Source organism: Danio rerio, chromosome 19, assembly GCF_052040795.2.
Source record: "Danio rerio strain M-AB ecotype USA chromosome 19, GRCz13ab, whole genome shotgun sequence".
In the NCBI taxonomy this organism is placed as follows: Eukaryota; Metazoa; Chordata; class Actinopteri; order Cypriniformes; family Danionidae; genus Danio; species Danio rerio.
Genome location: NC_141039.2, coordinates 24,422,058 through 24,438,212, shown reverse-complemented (window position 1 = coordinate 24,438,212; position 16,155 = coordinate 24,422,058). Strand labels below are relative to the sequence as shown.

General features: G+C 34.8%; 1 protein-coding gene across 3 annotated transcripts; it reads left to right on the top strand.

Moving 5' to 3' along the window:
• Nucleotides 1-601: 601 nt before the first annotated feature.
• Nucleotides 602-15,567, top strand: slc52a2 (solute carrier family 52 member 2). 3 transcript variants are annotated; one of them, NM_199656.2, is made up of 5 exons: nucleotides 624-742; nucleotides 8,452-8,589; nucleotides 8,674-9,526; nucleotides 11,151-11,274; nucleotides 13,313-13,881. In NM_199656.2, exons 2-5 carry the CDS (start codon nucleotides 8,460-8,462, stop codon nucleotides 13,520-13,522), a joined length of 1,317 nt encoding a protein of 438 aa, NP_955950.2. In that variant the 5' UTR covers nucleotides 624-742; nucleotides 8,452-8,459; the 3' UTR covers nucleotides 13,523-13,881. The 3 variants fall into 3 exon arrangements, with proteins under 3 accessions (XP_087150116.1, NP_955950.2, XP_087150117.1); XM_087293991.1 differs by lacking the exon at nucleotides 624-742 and adding an exon at nucleotides 7,050-7,482 and having other exon boundaries at nucleotides 7,973-8,589; nucleotides 13,313-15,567; XM_087293990.1 differs by lacking the exons at nucleotides 8,452-8,589; nucleotides 8,674-9,526; nucleotides 11,151-11,274; nucleotides 13,313-13,881 and adding exons at nucleotides 1,765-1,882; nucleotides 2,465-5,400 and having other exon boundaries at nucleotides 602-742.
• The last annotated feature ends 588 nt before the right edge of the window (nucleotides 15,568-16,155 follow it).

Sequence of the window (16,155 nt, the reverse complement as noted above, 5' to 3'; positions counted from 1 at the left end):
AGAGTAAAATTAGCTTCAAATGTAAATTCAAATTAAACAAGCTCTTTTTTGCAATCAAAATGTTTTCTGTATTCTGCAAAACATAAAAAGTGATAAAAATAATATAATTAATAATAATACAAATAATGATGATAATGATAATAATAATAATAATAATAATAATAATAATAATAATAATAATAATAATAATAATAATAACTCATTTCCCAGTACTGCAGCTGGAAGGGCATCCGCTGCGTAAAACATATGCTGGGTAAGTTGCAGTTCATTCTGCTGAGTCGACCCCTGATAAAAAGGTACTAAGCTGAAGAAAAATCAGTGAATGAACAAATGAATTATCCTTTAAAATGCATGTTAAATTAAAGTCTTAATATGTCTACATATATCGTTATTACAGTGACTTAGACTCACTCTTTTTGCATTTGATCGAAATATTCTTGAAAAAATACTAATATATATATATATATATATATATATATATATATATATATATATATATATATATATATATATATATATATATATAGCTAAAACTACTGTAGTAGTAGCAGCAGCTTCAGTTGCACACGTGACTCAAATAGGAAGTGCATGATGTAGAGTGGGTGCTCCTCCGTTTACATGATCTTTATTGCCGAAACGGAACCCTGACTCTCTCTCCCTCCACAAACAAACTGCAAAGGGTCCAAAAGACAAAAACAAGGATAAACAACACACCTACTACATACAAAGCAAAGCACAATCGGTGAGTGTATTCTGAGATTTCACATAAACTCATTATAATTGCTGTTTTGTAAAAGCATGCCTTACCATTGGCGCGATTGTATGAATGCGTTGAATGTTCAAGTTCTAAATAGGTTTTTTCTTAATAACGTTCTTTAAACCAAGGGTAAGTTAGTTCTCTTATCAGAGATTAACACAGACATGTTTTCAGACTTTACAACACGCAGCATCGACTTATTCTCGATTTGTTGAAAGAACAAACTGAGAAATTATAAATATTTTAGTGTTCAGTCGGATATTTAAATTGTTAAAACCCAAACAAACAAGGCTTATCGGTCGATTTTATGCCATTATAACCAAATAACGTGCAACTGTTACCTGCTACGAAAAGCAACCGCGTGCACAAATGGGGCGTGGACATTTTGTTCATCGGTTATACAAGGTTAACGTTAACTAATAAATTGTCAGTTGACACAATATGTGACCTGACCTTGATTTATCCTAGTAAAGCTAGCAATGATATACATGACCTTTTACACCACTCTTCAACTATTATTTTTGTTCAAATTAATTCTACTCATCCAGCTTACTGCAACAGGTAATTTTACTTAACATTACCAATGAATCCACACACAATGAATCCACGTGTTTTATATATATATATATATATATATATATATATATATATATATATTGTAAGTGCTGCCTGTTACTGTTACCACAGTTCTATTGCTTTGTGTTTATTAGTTATAATAGGCAAAACCGAATTTGGTGTAAATTAACCATTTAACTAACTTACTACAGAACTAACTTAACCTAAAGTATACCAAGAATGTGTTTAGTAAATGTGAATGTTAAAAAAAGCTTAAGGTGAATACTGCTATAATCATGTAATACCAGTATCAAAACAATGGTCTCACAAATAACATATTTACCACAGTAAAATACTGTGAGGGATTATCCTTGTTGCACGTTAAGCTTAGCTGTGGACTACCATGCTATGGTTTTTATTACTAAAACATTTATTTGGCCTTTATTTGGAAGCGTGCTTCTCCAGATGGTTTAAAAAAACAAGCCAAGCCACTTTGATGCTCAATTATGGAGGACCTGCAAGACTTTGGTTCTTCTAGTGCAAGTGCTAAGACCATTGCTGCTGAACTCAGTGAGTATAACTTTTTACTTTGTTTTCAATCACCTAAAATCAAAACAAATAATTTTTAAAAGATGCACTTTGAACACAGAGAGAATATAGTTACTTTAAAATGTCTCTTACAGAAAAAAACACATGTAAAATAAACAGATTTTGGAACATATTCATGTGGGAAAATAAGCAAGTAATCAGATTTATTTTCACATGAAAATCTTCTAGAACTACACATTTCAAGTGTGTTTCTTGTGTGTTCTACATATGATTTGAACATATGAAGCTTATGAGACTCATCTTTTTCTGTAAAGCATAGGTCTCAGACTCATATCCTGGAGGGCCACTGCTCTGCACAGTTTTACTCCAACCCTATCAAACACGGCTGATTCAAATATTGAAGGTGTTTACAACTCTTTTGAACACCTCGATTATTTGGATCAGCTGTGTTGGATAGGGTTGGAACAAAACTGTGCAGAGCAGTGGCCCTCCAGGAACTGAGTTTGAGACCTATGCTGTAAAGGATATGTGTTTATTTAGACTTTTGTATGTATATATGTGCTGCTGGTGCTTAATTCAGCTATGTTGTTTAATGTCTTCCAGAGGATGATTTTTACTCCAAACTTGTTGATGACTTCCTTGGCGCTCATTATGGGGATCTGTTGGAGCTAGATGGAAAGAATTGGAAAAATCGCATGTTGGTGCAGATTGGGCTGTTGAGAGAAGAACAAGATGTTTCATGGGTTGATTTAATACAATGGCTCCAAAAGATTATCCCAATGTTTAAGTCTGCTGATTTCCGAAGCTTAATTGAGAGAAACACGACTACAGCTTTGAGCCTTACTGGAGATGCTAGAGAGAACTTTTTTGAGTCCGATGTCAACTTTGAATTTGTTGGACCTATATGTGATAGCATCGGAATCGGAAGAAGAGATTTGCTTGAAATGTCAGACCTTTCAGATCGTGCAAAATTAACTGCTCTCACAAATGGCCTAGTTCTGGAATTGACTAACTTTATTTCACGGGAGAAGTTAGACCCAGTCGTTTTAGTGTCCTGGATTCGTAACTTTGAGCCTTTATTTTGTAGTGATGGTAAGATCCAAAGGGCCTACAAGCTCCTACGTGGGAATCTCAGGATTTTCAGAATGCAGTACCGCAATAATCAGAGGAGCCGTAAGAGAAGCCGTGGATTGCTGGAAGAGTTTCTTCAGAGTCCGTTCGATCTTTCTCCTGAAGCTGATGCTGATGATGTTGAATACAGGAGGGTGGCAATGAACAAAGCACATCTGAAGAGAAAACGGCGCATGTATAAACATACTACTGCAATGAAGGATGAAGATGAACACTTCAATATTTCACAGATAGATGTTACTGTGAAAACACATGAGCCAATGCGGCATGAACCAATGCAGCATGAACCAAAGCAGCATGAGCCAAAGCAAATGCCTCATGCAATGTTTGTAAAAAAGGAACTGGGATCACAGACCCATCAATCCCAGAACCAAAATCCAGAGGAAGATACAAAAACCGACACAGGTGACAATGTCACGCTTCTTGATATCGCTGTCTTGTCTTGGCAAAAGATGGCAGGCATATATGGGGGACCAAATGAAGCTGCTAAGGTGGTTTCACTGGATCTACTTCAGAATCACTTTAATGCAATGCTGAAGAATGATGATGATCTGAGATCCCTTGATGAAAAAGTCAAAGCAAGCACTCATCCAATAGTCCCACCTTTGGATTTTCTGCGCTACATCTCCCAGTTTCTTTTTGAACTTATAGATGTAACTGAGCAGCAAATGATTTCGTTCGAAAAAGATATAGTGTTTACCACAGCCGAGAAACTCGGACGCGACAAGCACCCCAGATTCCAGACTTTTGTCAACTTCGAAGAGAGTGCTGTGACTCGTTACATTAATATGGCATCTGAAATGTTATGTCCAAGTGATGTGACCAACCCCAACTACCGCAGACTCTGGCTTGCCTTTTGCCTAGAGAGAAAAATCCCTTCAAGTCTGCCTATTTATCGGTCAAATCGTGTGATTAACTACTTCGAGGCAGCTGCTGGACTCATTCATCATCATGAAGAAGTTGCTTTATTTGTATCCGACCTGCAGCTTCTAAATAACAACTCAAGCATCCTGTTGGACAGCATCAATGCTGATGCAAACGATAAGACTTTGCAGACTCTGGTCTGTGTGGTTGCCATTATCTACCTCAAAGTCTTAGGTCCCTTTTGGCAACTCTTAAAGAGCGATGGAGAATATCCTTTTTTCAGTAGGTACATCTTTTGCCTCTATGACAAACTCCTGGAATGTTCGTTAGACACGAGTCGCCTTTTGCAACCGGAGAACTTTGTAAATGTATTCTTACAAGCTCCAATCCAAGAGGGGACTTTTGCAGGAGTATTCAGATTTTGCAGAGACAATGCTGACAACCAGTATGGTACTCTCTTGAAGACTTGTTTACAGAAGATGATGAAAGCCCTTGCAGCAGTAATGGAGGACAATCTGAAAGATTTCTTACCTGGCGGCAAACACTGCAAAGATCTGCCTGGGGATATAGCTGTTCAAATGGCAAACTGTACATTTTTACAGCTGATGGGGGAGTATCCCTTTGGTCACACATACCCATATAAGAAAAAACGGCCTGATAAAGCTGTCAACCAGACTGAGGGTTGCGCTTCTAAAGAGGCACAACAAGAACCTGCGTCTCAAAAGGTGTCAGATACACCTACATCACCAGCAGCCTCATTATCGCCTCAGAAAACCATTCAAATGCAGCAATGGATATCGAAACCCTACTCCATCATTGAAGGTGCAAATCTAAAAAAAATGAAAGCATCTAGACTAAAGCAAAGAGCTCAGGGGCACATTTATAGGAAAATGATTATTGGAACGATTTCAAAGTATGGCGGCCCATGTAAAAGCAAGCAAGATGTTGAACGATTGCTTCAAAAACTGGAAGGTGCCAGTCTAAATCATAAACGTGAGGTCATCCGCTCTGAGCTGAACTACCAGAAGAGCATTTCGGGTTCTAGAGATAAAAAGCTAAGTAACATTGGCTTCTCTTTGAATGACATGGTTTCTACATTGAAGGACGTCTTACCAAATGACAAAAGTATCGTTTCACCTTCAACTGAAAATGTGCTTGATCACTCAACAGACCCAAACTCAAGCATCGCCTCCAGACCCTAAAAGCACAGCAAATGGTCAGAAAAGTCAAACTGAAGAAAAATTGAACAGTACAATTGACATAAAAAAATATGTTTGGGACATGCTACAGGGAGAATTTTGAGTTTCACTGATTGTGTTGATGGAAATGTTGAATACAACCTACTTGCATTAGCTTCTGCTTTTTTATAGTAAAAAGATTTGTTCTCAGATGTTACTAACAGATTTGTTACTTTTGTTGTTGAAATTAGTGCAATAGTGCATTTTATTTTGTCAAAATAGTGCATTAGTTCATTTAGCGATTTTTTTTTTTATACATTTCTTTGATAGAACTTTCTTCACGAAATAAAAGCATTTTGCAGCCTACTTGTCCTGACTTTTATTAAATATTAGTTTTAATTTTATTAGTAATTATCAGCATTACTAATACAACAATAACTGGTAATACTAATTATATACTATTGATGTGCTATATTAAAATGTTTATATTTTGTTCTCTAGATATTAGAGTAGTACAATATATGTAATATTCTAGAGTTGTGTCAATATGAATTGAATAAAATTTGTTTTAAATTTTATTTTGCAAAAGTTCAGCATTCATTATAGATCTATTTACAGACACACAGTGCTGAGTAGATTATATAGAAATTATACTCTGTTCCTGATTACAGAATACACAATGGCTGATGTTAGTACCATTAAATAGGTTACTTTATTTAGGTAATGTATTCTGACTATTTGCAAATTAATGTTTCATATTGTTGTAAAAAAGGTAGAAAGAAATAATGTTTAAAGTTTTGTTTATTATTTTTTATCTTTATCGAAAATGCATTACACATTACACTAGACCAGTGATTGCAAAACTGGAATTAGCACAATGAGAACAGGAAGATTCATGATCATCGTTATCGTTTAATAAAAAATAAACAAACACTTAAGCACTACATATATACATACAGTTGAAGTCAGAATTATTAGCCCCCCTGTGTTTTCCCTTATTTTCTACCCCAATTTTTGTTTATTGGAGAGATAATTTTTTCAACACATTTTCAAACATAAAAGTTTAAATAACTCATTTCTAATGACTGCGTTATCTTTACCATGATGACAGTAAATAATATTTTGCTGGATAAATTTCAAGACACTTCTACACAGCTTAAAGTGGCATTTAAAGGCTTAACTAGGTTAATTAGGTTAACTAGGCAGGTTAGTGTAATTATGCAAGTTATTGTATAACGATGGTTTTTTCTCTTGACATATCAAAAATAGCTTAAAGGGGCTAATAGTTTTAAACTTAAAATGTTAAAAACTGCTTTTATTCTAGCTGAAATAAAACAAATAAGACTTTCTCTGAAAGAGAAAAAATATTACACATACTGTGAAAATGTCCTTGCTCAGTTAAACATAATTTGGGAAATATTTAAAAAAGAAGAAAAAAAAAATCAGGGGTGCTAATCATCAACTGTGTGTGTATATGTATGTATGTATGTATATATATATATATATATATATATATATATATATATATATATATATATATATATATATATATATATATTTCATAGTATACCTACAGGTCAGTTTGGCCATTAATTGATATCCGAATACTGAACATGCAAATGTGTTGTCATATATTTTTATAGAAACTATAATTTAATTACTTTACTTTTACTTTATTTATTATATTAACATCTACATGGTTGTTCTTTATTTTACAAATCTAAATGATCTGGCAAAGTAAGACATTTACAGTTTTTCTCAGTGGCTTTGCTTTGCTGTATTTCTCACAACACTATTTACATTTAACGCATTTCTCAAAACATATAGTAAAAACTGCAAAACCTAGCTGACAACCTGCAAAAGCGTGTTACTTGCTCAAAATGGATAGTTCATTCCTCAAAAGCAAGTATTCATGTCAATGAAAGTGTCAGTGTCATCAAGATGAAAAGTCCTGACACCTTTGTTTATGAACAAGATAGTCAAATGGTTTTGTCATGTTTTTTTTTTTTTTTTTTAATATCAGTTTACTCTGTACATTCTTCCAATGCAATTAAAGTCAGATTTTGGTGAAACTTCCTGAAAATGCTCAAGACAGCACTTTATATTATTTGCACAGCCATTTGAAAACCACAGTAAAGTTAGACATCACTGCATTTAGTGGGGTATCTGAGTAAAAGACACTGAATATGTATGTTTCACATTTTTACTGCATTTACTCATTACAATCCTAAATTATTCACAGCATTGTGCAAAAGGATAAATACACCCTTATTTACATTTAACTTGAGAGCGTAAATCCTTTATTAATATTAGAAAAGTATGATCATATAAATAATTTTACATATATCTATATTTTACAATGGACTTTTTACAATAATAGCAAACATCCACAACAGAGTTTTGGAAACAATGGAGATGTCTTTTATCCATCAAGTATTGATATTTACAGTTAAAATCAGAATTATTAAACCCCCTTTGAATTTTTCCTTTTTTTTAAAATATTTGCTATATGATGTTTAACATAGCAAGGACATTTTCATAGTATGTCTGATAATATTTTTTCCTCTGAAAAAAGTCTTAATTGTTTTATTTTAGCTAGAGTAAAAGCAGTTTTAAATTTTTTTAAAAACATTTTAAGACCAAAATTATTAGCCCCTTTAAGCAGTTTTTTTTTCCGATAGTCTACAGAACAAAGCATCGTTATACAATAACTTGCCTAATTACCCTAACCTGCATAGTTAACCTAATTAAACAAGTTAAGCCTTTAAATGTCACTTTAAGCTGTATAGAAGTGTCTTTTAAACATCTACTAAAATATTATTTACTGTCATCATGGAAAAGATAAAATAAATCAATTATTAGAAATGAGTTATTAAAACTATTATGAAGTTGGGGAAAACAATAAGGAAGGGGGGGGGGGGGTGGGCTAATAATTCAGGGGGTTAAATAATTCTGACTTCAGCTGTACATTAAATAGTTATCAACATTTAATTGAAACATTTAATTTCAGTTTGCTTTTTGTAGCTCAAAAATTAAACAAACTAACAAATGGTTATGTTCAATTAGAATTGACAGTCTCTGTTCAAGGCATTTGCCCCAACCTTCCCCATTATTCTACCTCTCAGATGGGATAGCGGGCCAAATCAAAGGTTACCATGGGCCAACTTAGACCCGTGGGCCCAAGTTTGGGCATCTCTGCTCTAAATGCAGCCTCCTATGTTTATGCTCAGTTATTTTTCAGGCAATGGCAATAACCTGTTACTTGCTACAAAAGTTAAATGAATGAACCTGCACATGGGAGCCTGAGAAAAATGCAAAATTTAGAAGAAAACTTTAGAAGGCACCCATACGGTTGGCACCCATAAGGTTTTTTGTATCTGACGTAATGTATACTATAACTTTAACTTTGTTTTCCAGACACATAAATGGCAGATACATGGTGGAATCATGCCATTGTCACACACATTCTTGTGGCCCTGTTTGGAATGGGCTCATGGATCTCTGTAGACTCAATATGGGTTGAGCTGCCAGTTGTCGTAGGAGTTCTACCTGAAGGTATACATTGGTTTAAGAGCATGAAAGCAATTTCTGTTTTACCCTGACATCTGTAGAACTTTAAAACATGTTCTTTCTTTACAGGATGGAATTTGCCTGCCTATATTTCAGTTCTGATTGCGTTTGGGAATTTGGGACCAGTGGTTGTCACTTTAACACACCACTTTGCTCCAGGATGGCTGAATGAGCGATTGGCCATCCACATCATACAAGCGCTAGCAGTGGTAGCATCCGCATTTCTTGCTCTATTTTGGTCCCAGGTGGCCATGGTCTCTGGAGAGCTTAGATCTGTCCCATTCCTGCTGCTTACTTTTATACTGTCATTATTCTGCTGCACTTCCAATGTCACCTTCTTACCCTTTATGTATCGGTACCCTCCACAATATATCCGGACGTTCTTTGTTGGACAAGGTCTCAGTGCACTCTTTCCTTGTGTGGTCGCTTTGGGACAGGGTGTAGGGAAACTAGAGTGCATTGAGAAATCCAATGGCACAGAAGCCCATTATCTCAAAGAAAACTTTCCAGCCCAAATTTTCTTTTGGATCTTGACTGTAATGCTTGTAATTTCGGCCACAAGTTTCCTAGCTCTGACATACAGAGTGGTCATTCAGGCTCCAGCAGAAGAAGCTCCAAAAGCTAAGCAGGAAATGGGGAACACGGAGGAAGAGACCCATCCTTTACAAAATGGAGATTCTCCAGTTTCTGAGGAGCAAGTCGAAGTTGAAAAACAGGCTCCCGTTGTGGCCTTCTGGACATCTCGCAATATCTACATGCTTCTTTTGCTGGGAATATCCAATGCGTTGACCAACGGTGTGTTGCCATCTGTACAGAGTTTCACCTGTCTTCCTTATGGCAACATGACCTTTCACCTTTCTGTCGTCTTGGGAAACATCGCAAACCCTTTGGCCTGCTTTGTGGCCATGTTTGTCATACTAAGGTAATTGAGCGTACTAAGGTAATTCCCATCTGAGTTCCTAGAGTACCCCATATTTACAAAATTGCATACTTTGAGTAGGTCTTACATTTGAAATGTTCTTCCCAAACTTCCCAACCATCAGAAAATTATGTTTTTTAATATCAATAGTAAGTAATTATTGTAAGTAATTATTGATATTGAGTAATATGAATGGAATTTGAATGTACTACATTCACTATGTAGTCATTATAAAATGACCTACAGTAACTGCTTCACATTCATTTATAAACTCTCTCATGTGGCCTCATGGGATAAGAATGTATGCATTAGGTGTGCACTTTAGAATCTCAACAAGAAATACAGTGGAGGGTCACCTGGGTACTTCACATCTACTGTTTTTGAATAATAGGATTTTTTTTTTTATTATTATTACTTGGCTCACATATTATTTTTTATATACACTACCTGACAAAAGTCTTGTCATCAATCCCAGTTGTAAGAGCAGCAAATGATAACTTGACTTCAAGTTCAGGTTGGAACAGTGGCAGAAAGTAGATTTTTCCTATCAATCATCTATTAACCTGCATCTCAGTCATCACAAATACTGCAGAAGACCTATTGGAACCTGTACGGACCCAAGATTCTCACAGAAATCAGTCAAGTTTGGTGAAGGAAAAGTCATGGTTTGGGGTTACAATCAGTATGGGGGCATGCGAGAGACCTGTGAGAGAGTGGATGGCAACATAAACAGCCTGAGGTATCAAGACATTTGTGCTGCGCAATTACATTTCAATCTACAGAAGAGGGCACTATCTTAAGAATATCGCTCCTACTTATACTCAGAAAGCAAAGAAGGTCAAGGTGCTCCAGGATTGGCCAGCCCAATTACCAGATATGAACGTTATTGAGCATGTCTGGGGTAAAATGTATGGGGAGGCATTAAAGATGAATCGAAAGAATCTTGATAAACTCTAGGAGTCCTGCAAGAACACTTTCTTTGTCATTCCGGATGACTTTATTAATATGTTATTTGAGCAATTGCAGAGATGTGTGGATGCAGTCCTCCAAGCTCATGGGAGTTATACACAATATCAATTATTTTTCCCCTGCACCATGACTTTATATTCTACACTGTACATTAATTCTGTTAAGTGACCAGACTTTTGTCTAAGCAAAGTCAGACCTTACTGTCCTAATTATATAATTCAAAATCAAGGCATGATTATTTCTATTTTCAGGCCTTTACCTTTCATTTAAGCCACTTCTGACACCAAGTGATTAACCAGAAGTCAAGTTATTATTTGTTGTTCATGAAACTTGGATAGGCAACAAGACTTTTGTCAGGTAGTGTTCTATATAATAGAGAATTCATCCTATGTTGTATGCAATTACAGACGCAACGTTAGATGCCCACTTCTGTATATCCTCAAATAGAGCACTTTAATCCATAGTGGATGTTGTCAAGTGCATTCATTCAATATTACAAATGCAAAACAATAACAAGTGTGCATCTATGAACTCCAGAAACATAGTTACCAAAAAAAAGATGTGTATGTACAGTTTGTTTATGTATGTCCGTCATGTTATTATTGTGTTCTGTGAACTGAATATTTAGACTTGAAATTAATGAAAGCTTTTATTACAGGTCCAGCGTTGGTCTTGGTATGATGTCAATAGGAGGCATTATTTTCGCTGCCTATCTCATGGCCTTGGCAGCATTAAGTCCCTGTCCACCACTTTTAGGAAGCCAGTTTGGAGTTGCTCTAGTGGTTAGTAAATGGGTTTTATTAATGAGTGGGAGAGGAACTTACTCAGAACGAAACAAAAAAAACATAAATGCATGTCCAGAAGACCGAATTTCATAATCGCTCATGTGATGTGTGCACAGGGAAGTTTGGATAGCACTTTATTTACAGTCCTCTTATTAACTTATAGTGAGTACATTTACTGGTTAATAAAAAGATATTAAAATGCAACCAAACCTGCATAAATATAAATTTGGTCCTATATATGTTTAAATGTGTGTATATATTATCAAATATATTTTCAGTGCTATTTAAAAAAGCAAAGGATTTTTTATAATAAAATAAATGCATAAAATATTAAAAATTATATGAAAGTATTTAAAAAAATTTTCAGAAATATTATATATAAATTTAAATTATACAAACATGAAATATATTTACATTTATACAACAGTTCTGTCTGGTTCTCGAATTTTGATTGGCTGATAGCCATGCGACATTCCGGAATAACAGCACTCATACAGCTTCCTCAACCTAAATAAACTCGCTACATATTGAAAAATATTGCTACTATTGGACAACATAATATACTTTTGAGGCTTTTTTAGGCAAGAATGTAGTTGTTTAGATTGCATCTATGCAGTTTATTTATAAGGATATAGTGCATATTTTAAATATTTATAATTTCTGAGATACAGTGCGTCGGCATCCATCAGCCTGTCATTGAGCAGAGCAATGATGGTTGAAGTTGTCCATCCACAAGATGATGACAGAGACTGCATAATAAGCCCTAAGAGGAGAAAAGATTGGCATATTTTAAAACTACAGCTGATCCAATGCAATCTTATGCCAATTCCTAACTTTTTGATTTAGTGGCTAATTCGTATGAACTCGTACAATCTAATTCATACAATTTAGTATGATTTGCGCATCACCAAATGACGGTTGGGTTTAGGGGTGGGGTTGATTGCCACACCTCCTTTTTAAAATAGTACATTTTCATACAGCTGAACTCGTATGAATTAGTACAAATAAGCCGCTAAACTGACAAAACGTAAAATACTGATGTTTTCTCGTGAGATCAGGCTGACTGAACAAAACATTAAAAAATTGGAGAGTGACATTCGAGGCTAATCTTGCTCTTTTTTATGTTGCAGTGCTGTATTTATACCATAGGAATTGTAGTGTATTTAGTGTGAGATGGGACTCACTTATCAGTAATGTATGTATTTTGTGTTTGCACACTCTTTCTATAACCCTGAGTTACTTTTTGGTTGGCCTTCTGTTTTTTTTTTTTTTTTTTTTTTCTCGAATGCGTCTCCTGTTTATTATAGTTACTGCAAACTAGTTTTGTAAAAAGAAAAACTAAAGAAATGCCTGCATGTGATTAGTGTTTTTTCGTTATCGCAAGCACAACAGTAATCTAGTGATTGCTTTGCTTGGGTTTTTTCAGGGTTAATTATTGTGATATCCTGATTGCAACAGAGAAATACTGAGAAATGTCTCTAGACTGATGGCATTACATGTTGTTCAGCCTTATAATCTAAAAATGTCAGCTAAATTACTTGTTTTGTCATAATTTTAGATATTTCTATAGAGAATCATTCAAATATTAGTTCTAAAGTGACGTCAGCCGCAGATGTGAATGAATGGCGGAAGAAAGTAGTTCTTCATACAAAAGGATTTTGAGACTCTCCGTGTTTGATTTATTTTTTTTTATGTACACGATTATGCCGTCAAACTGTTGAATAAATGCAATATCACACTTGTAGCAGTGCGATATTGCTCATATAAACCACTGTTTTCAGTGACTTATCTAATGAACCAAGTGTTACCTAGTTACCAAATTAACCTAGTTAAGGCTTTATACTTTAAGCTAAATACGATTTTTTTCCAAAACAACTAGTGAAATAACATGTGCTGTCAACATGGCAAAGACAAAAGAAATCAGTTATTAGAACTAAGTTGTTAGAACTATTATGTCCTGATATTTATTAAAAAATAAAATACACATGTATTATGATTCTCATCATTCCCTTCATTCTCTTCCCTCTCCATTTAGATTTTGTCCTGGATCGTCTTCACCGGACTGTTCTCATACCTCAAAGTGGTGGTTGGGACTCTTCTTCATGAAGCAGGACATGCAGCTTTGCTCTGGTGTGGAGTCTTCATTCAGGCCGGTTCTCTCATAGGAGCTCTCACAATGTTCCCTATGGTCAGTGTGTATCAGGTCTTCCAGCGAGCACGGGACTGCACAGATGTTTGCAGTTAAACTTAATATACAATACTTGATTTTATGTTCACTCCAGGAATTTTGTAACAGATATTTCTTCATAGGGTAAACTAAGAAATGGCAAAACCATCAAAGCAAAATGCCTTCAAAGGACATTTCAAGTTAATGCCTTAATCACCATGAGGTGACACTAAGAATGTGGAGAATATGTGGTTTATACACTTTTGAGTGTGAACATTTTAATCTAGACTAAAGGAAAGATTGTTTTCATGCACTAAGATAAGAAATGTGTGGTTGGAAATGAAAGCAGGTCTAATTGCACAAGTCGGAAATCCTCAATATCAGGATGTCAGCAATTATACACTACTGTATATGCAAGTAAAAAGACTCTTATTATATGTTTTATCTGTGTATTGTAGTAATATGCATAACATTTGAGTATTCCCAACAGCAAGCTAATTGCTGTTGAGGAACACAAATCCGGTAAGTTTACAATGTTCCAATACAAAAAACTAAATGTTTTGTGGTTTTGTCGACCACAAGCAAAAATCTGTATCGTCACATTCCAAAGTGAATGACACACACAACTTCGTCTTTCTGTTTAAATTGAGCAAATTGCTAGTTTTTAATGCACAAGCTGAAATGAACGTGTCAAACTTGTCATATCTGCCATGAATGATGCTGTGATGTTACACTTTTTTACATTTAATTAGCTGTTTCTTGTTTTAGATTTGAGGCCAGTATACAGCAGGGAAAATAAGTATTGAACACATCACCACTTTTCTCATAAAAAATATGTCTAAAGGTGCCGTTCACTTGAAATTTTACCCAGATGTTGGTAACAACCAAAGAAATTCATATATGCAACGAAAACATATCTAATTAGTTTACAAATTAAGTTATGCATAATAAAATGAAGTGAAAAAGTATTAAACACATGAAGGAAGGGAGGTGTACAAAGGGAGTAAAAGCCCAGACAGCAGCTGAAATCTCTTAGTGGTTATTCTGCAACCCTCTGGTTTTCCTCATCGATCAATAATATTAGTTTCTTCAGTCCAACATTATCAGGATGATGAAGATGAAACCAGAGTGGACATTTCAGCAAGACAATGATGCAAAACACAGCCAAGGAAACTCTCAAATGCTTTTGGAGAAAGAAAAGCAAGCCATAGAATAACCCAGCCAATCACCTGACTTGAATCCAATATAAAATACAAATTAAAGATCAGATTTGATAGACGAGACCCATAGAACCATGACATTTTTTCACTCTTTTGAAGTCTGTGAAAAAAATCCCACCTGAGCAATTCGTATGACTTCATTCTCAATATAAGAGGCATCCTTAAGCTGCCATCACCAAAAAAGCCTTTTATATAAAGTATTAAATACGTTTCAGTAGTTCAGTACTTTCTCCTTGTGTCATTTTATTGTTATTACACATATTTTTCCTGATTTGTTTTTGTTTTGTTTAATTTTTGTTTGTGCTGTTTGGGTTTTACCAAAATCTTGTTCAATTCCATGTCAACAGCTCCTTTAGAAAGATTATCCCCAGGAAAAAAAAACATTACGTGTTCAAAATTTATTTTCCGCACTGTATTAATCAAAATGAATCTCGTACTTCAGATGCTGCTTTAAGAATGTTCAATGTGTAATTATTATTATTATTATTATTATTATGCTATTATTATTAATCATTATTAAACATATTGACAATTAGTCGTGCCACTAATTGTATAGATTTAGAACAACCTTAACAAAAGAATTGTGAGTTTTGAAGTGAGCACTAACTGCATTCCTGACATCTCTAATGAAAGTTTTTTATTAAACTCTGCTGCATTACACTTTAATTGTAGTACCATAATTGCATTGCCTTTTGAATATGAAGAATGTCCCTTAGGTCTTTATTGACAATTAGGCTGGAAATATGGCACCATATAAATTATATGCTGTTTTGAATGTGTTTTTTTTTTCATTGTTTTTATGCATTAAATCTGAGCTTTGTGAGCAAATTTTCTTTTGTCAACAGAAATGTTGTGAATGTGATATATAATAACAATATAAAGCTTATCACTCTTGAAATTTCATTTACCGCGTTTCCTTGCATGTGTTTAGTCAATTAACCATGATCATTTAGTACAGCAGCTATTTTTGTTATTTGTAATATTGGGTTAAAATCTAGCGCTAAAGGGATAGTTCACTCAAAAATGAAAATTCTGTCATTTTCTAAGCCTTGACATGTTTAAAACCTTTTTTGAGTTCCTTCTGTTGAAAGAAGATATTTTGAAGAATGCTGGTTTCTCCTACCTATTGACTTTGATAACTATATAGACTCACCGGCCACTTTATTAGGTACTTACTAGTACTGTGTTGGACCCCCTTTTGTCTTCAGAACTGCCTTAATTCTTTGTGGCATAGATTCAACAAGGTACTGGAAATATTCTTCAGAGATTTTTGTCCCTACTGACATGAAAGCGTCACGCAGTTTCTGCAGATTTGTCGGCTGCACATCCATGATATGACTCTCCCGTTCCACTTAACACATCCCAAAGGTGCTCTATTGGGTTTAGGTCTGGTGACTGTGGGGGCCATTTGAGTACAGTGAACTCATTGTCATGTTCAAGAAACCAATCTGAGATGATTTGCGCTCCTGCTGGAAGTAGCCATTAGAAGAT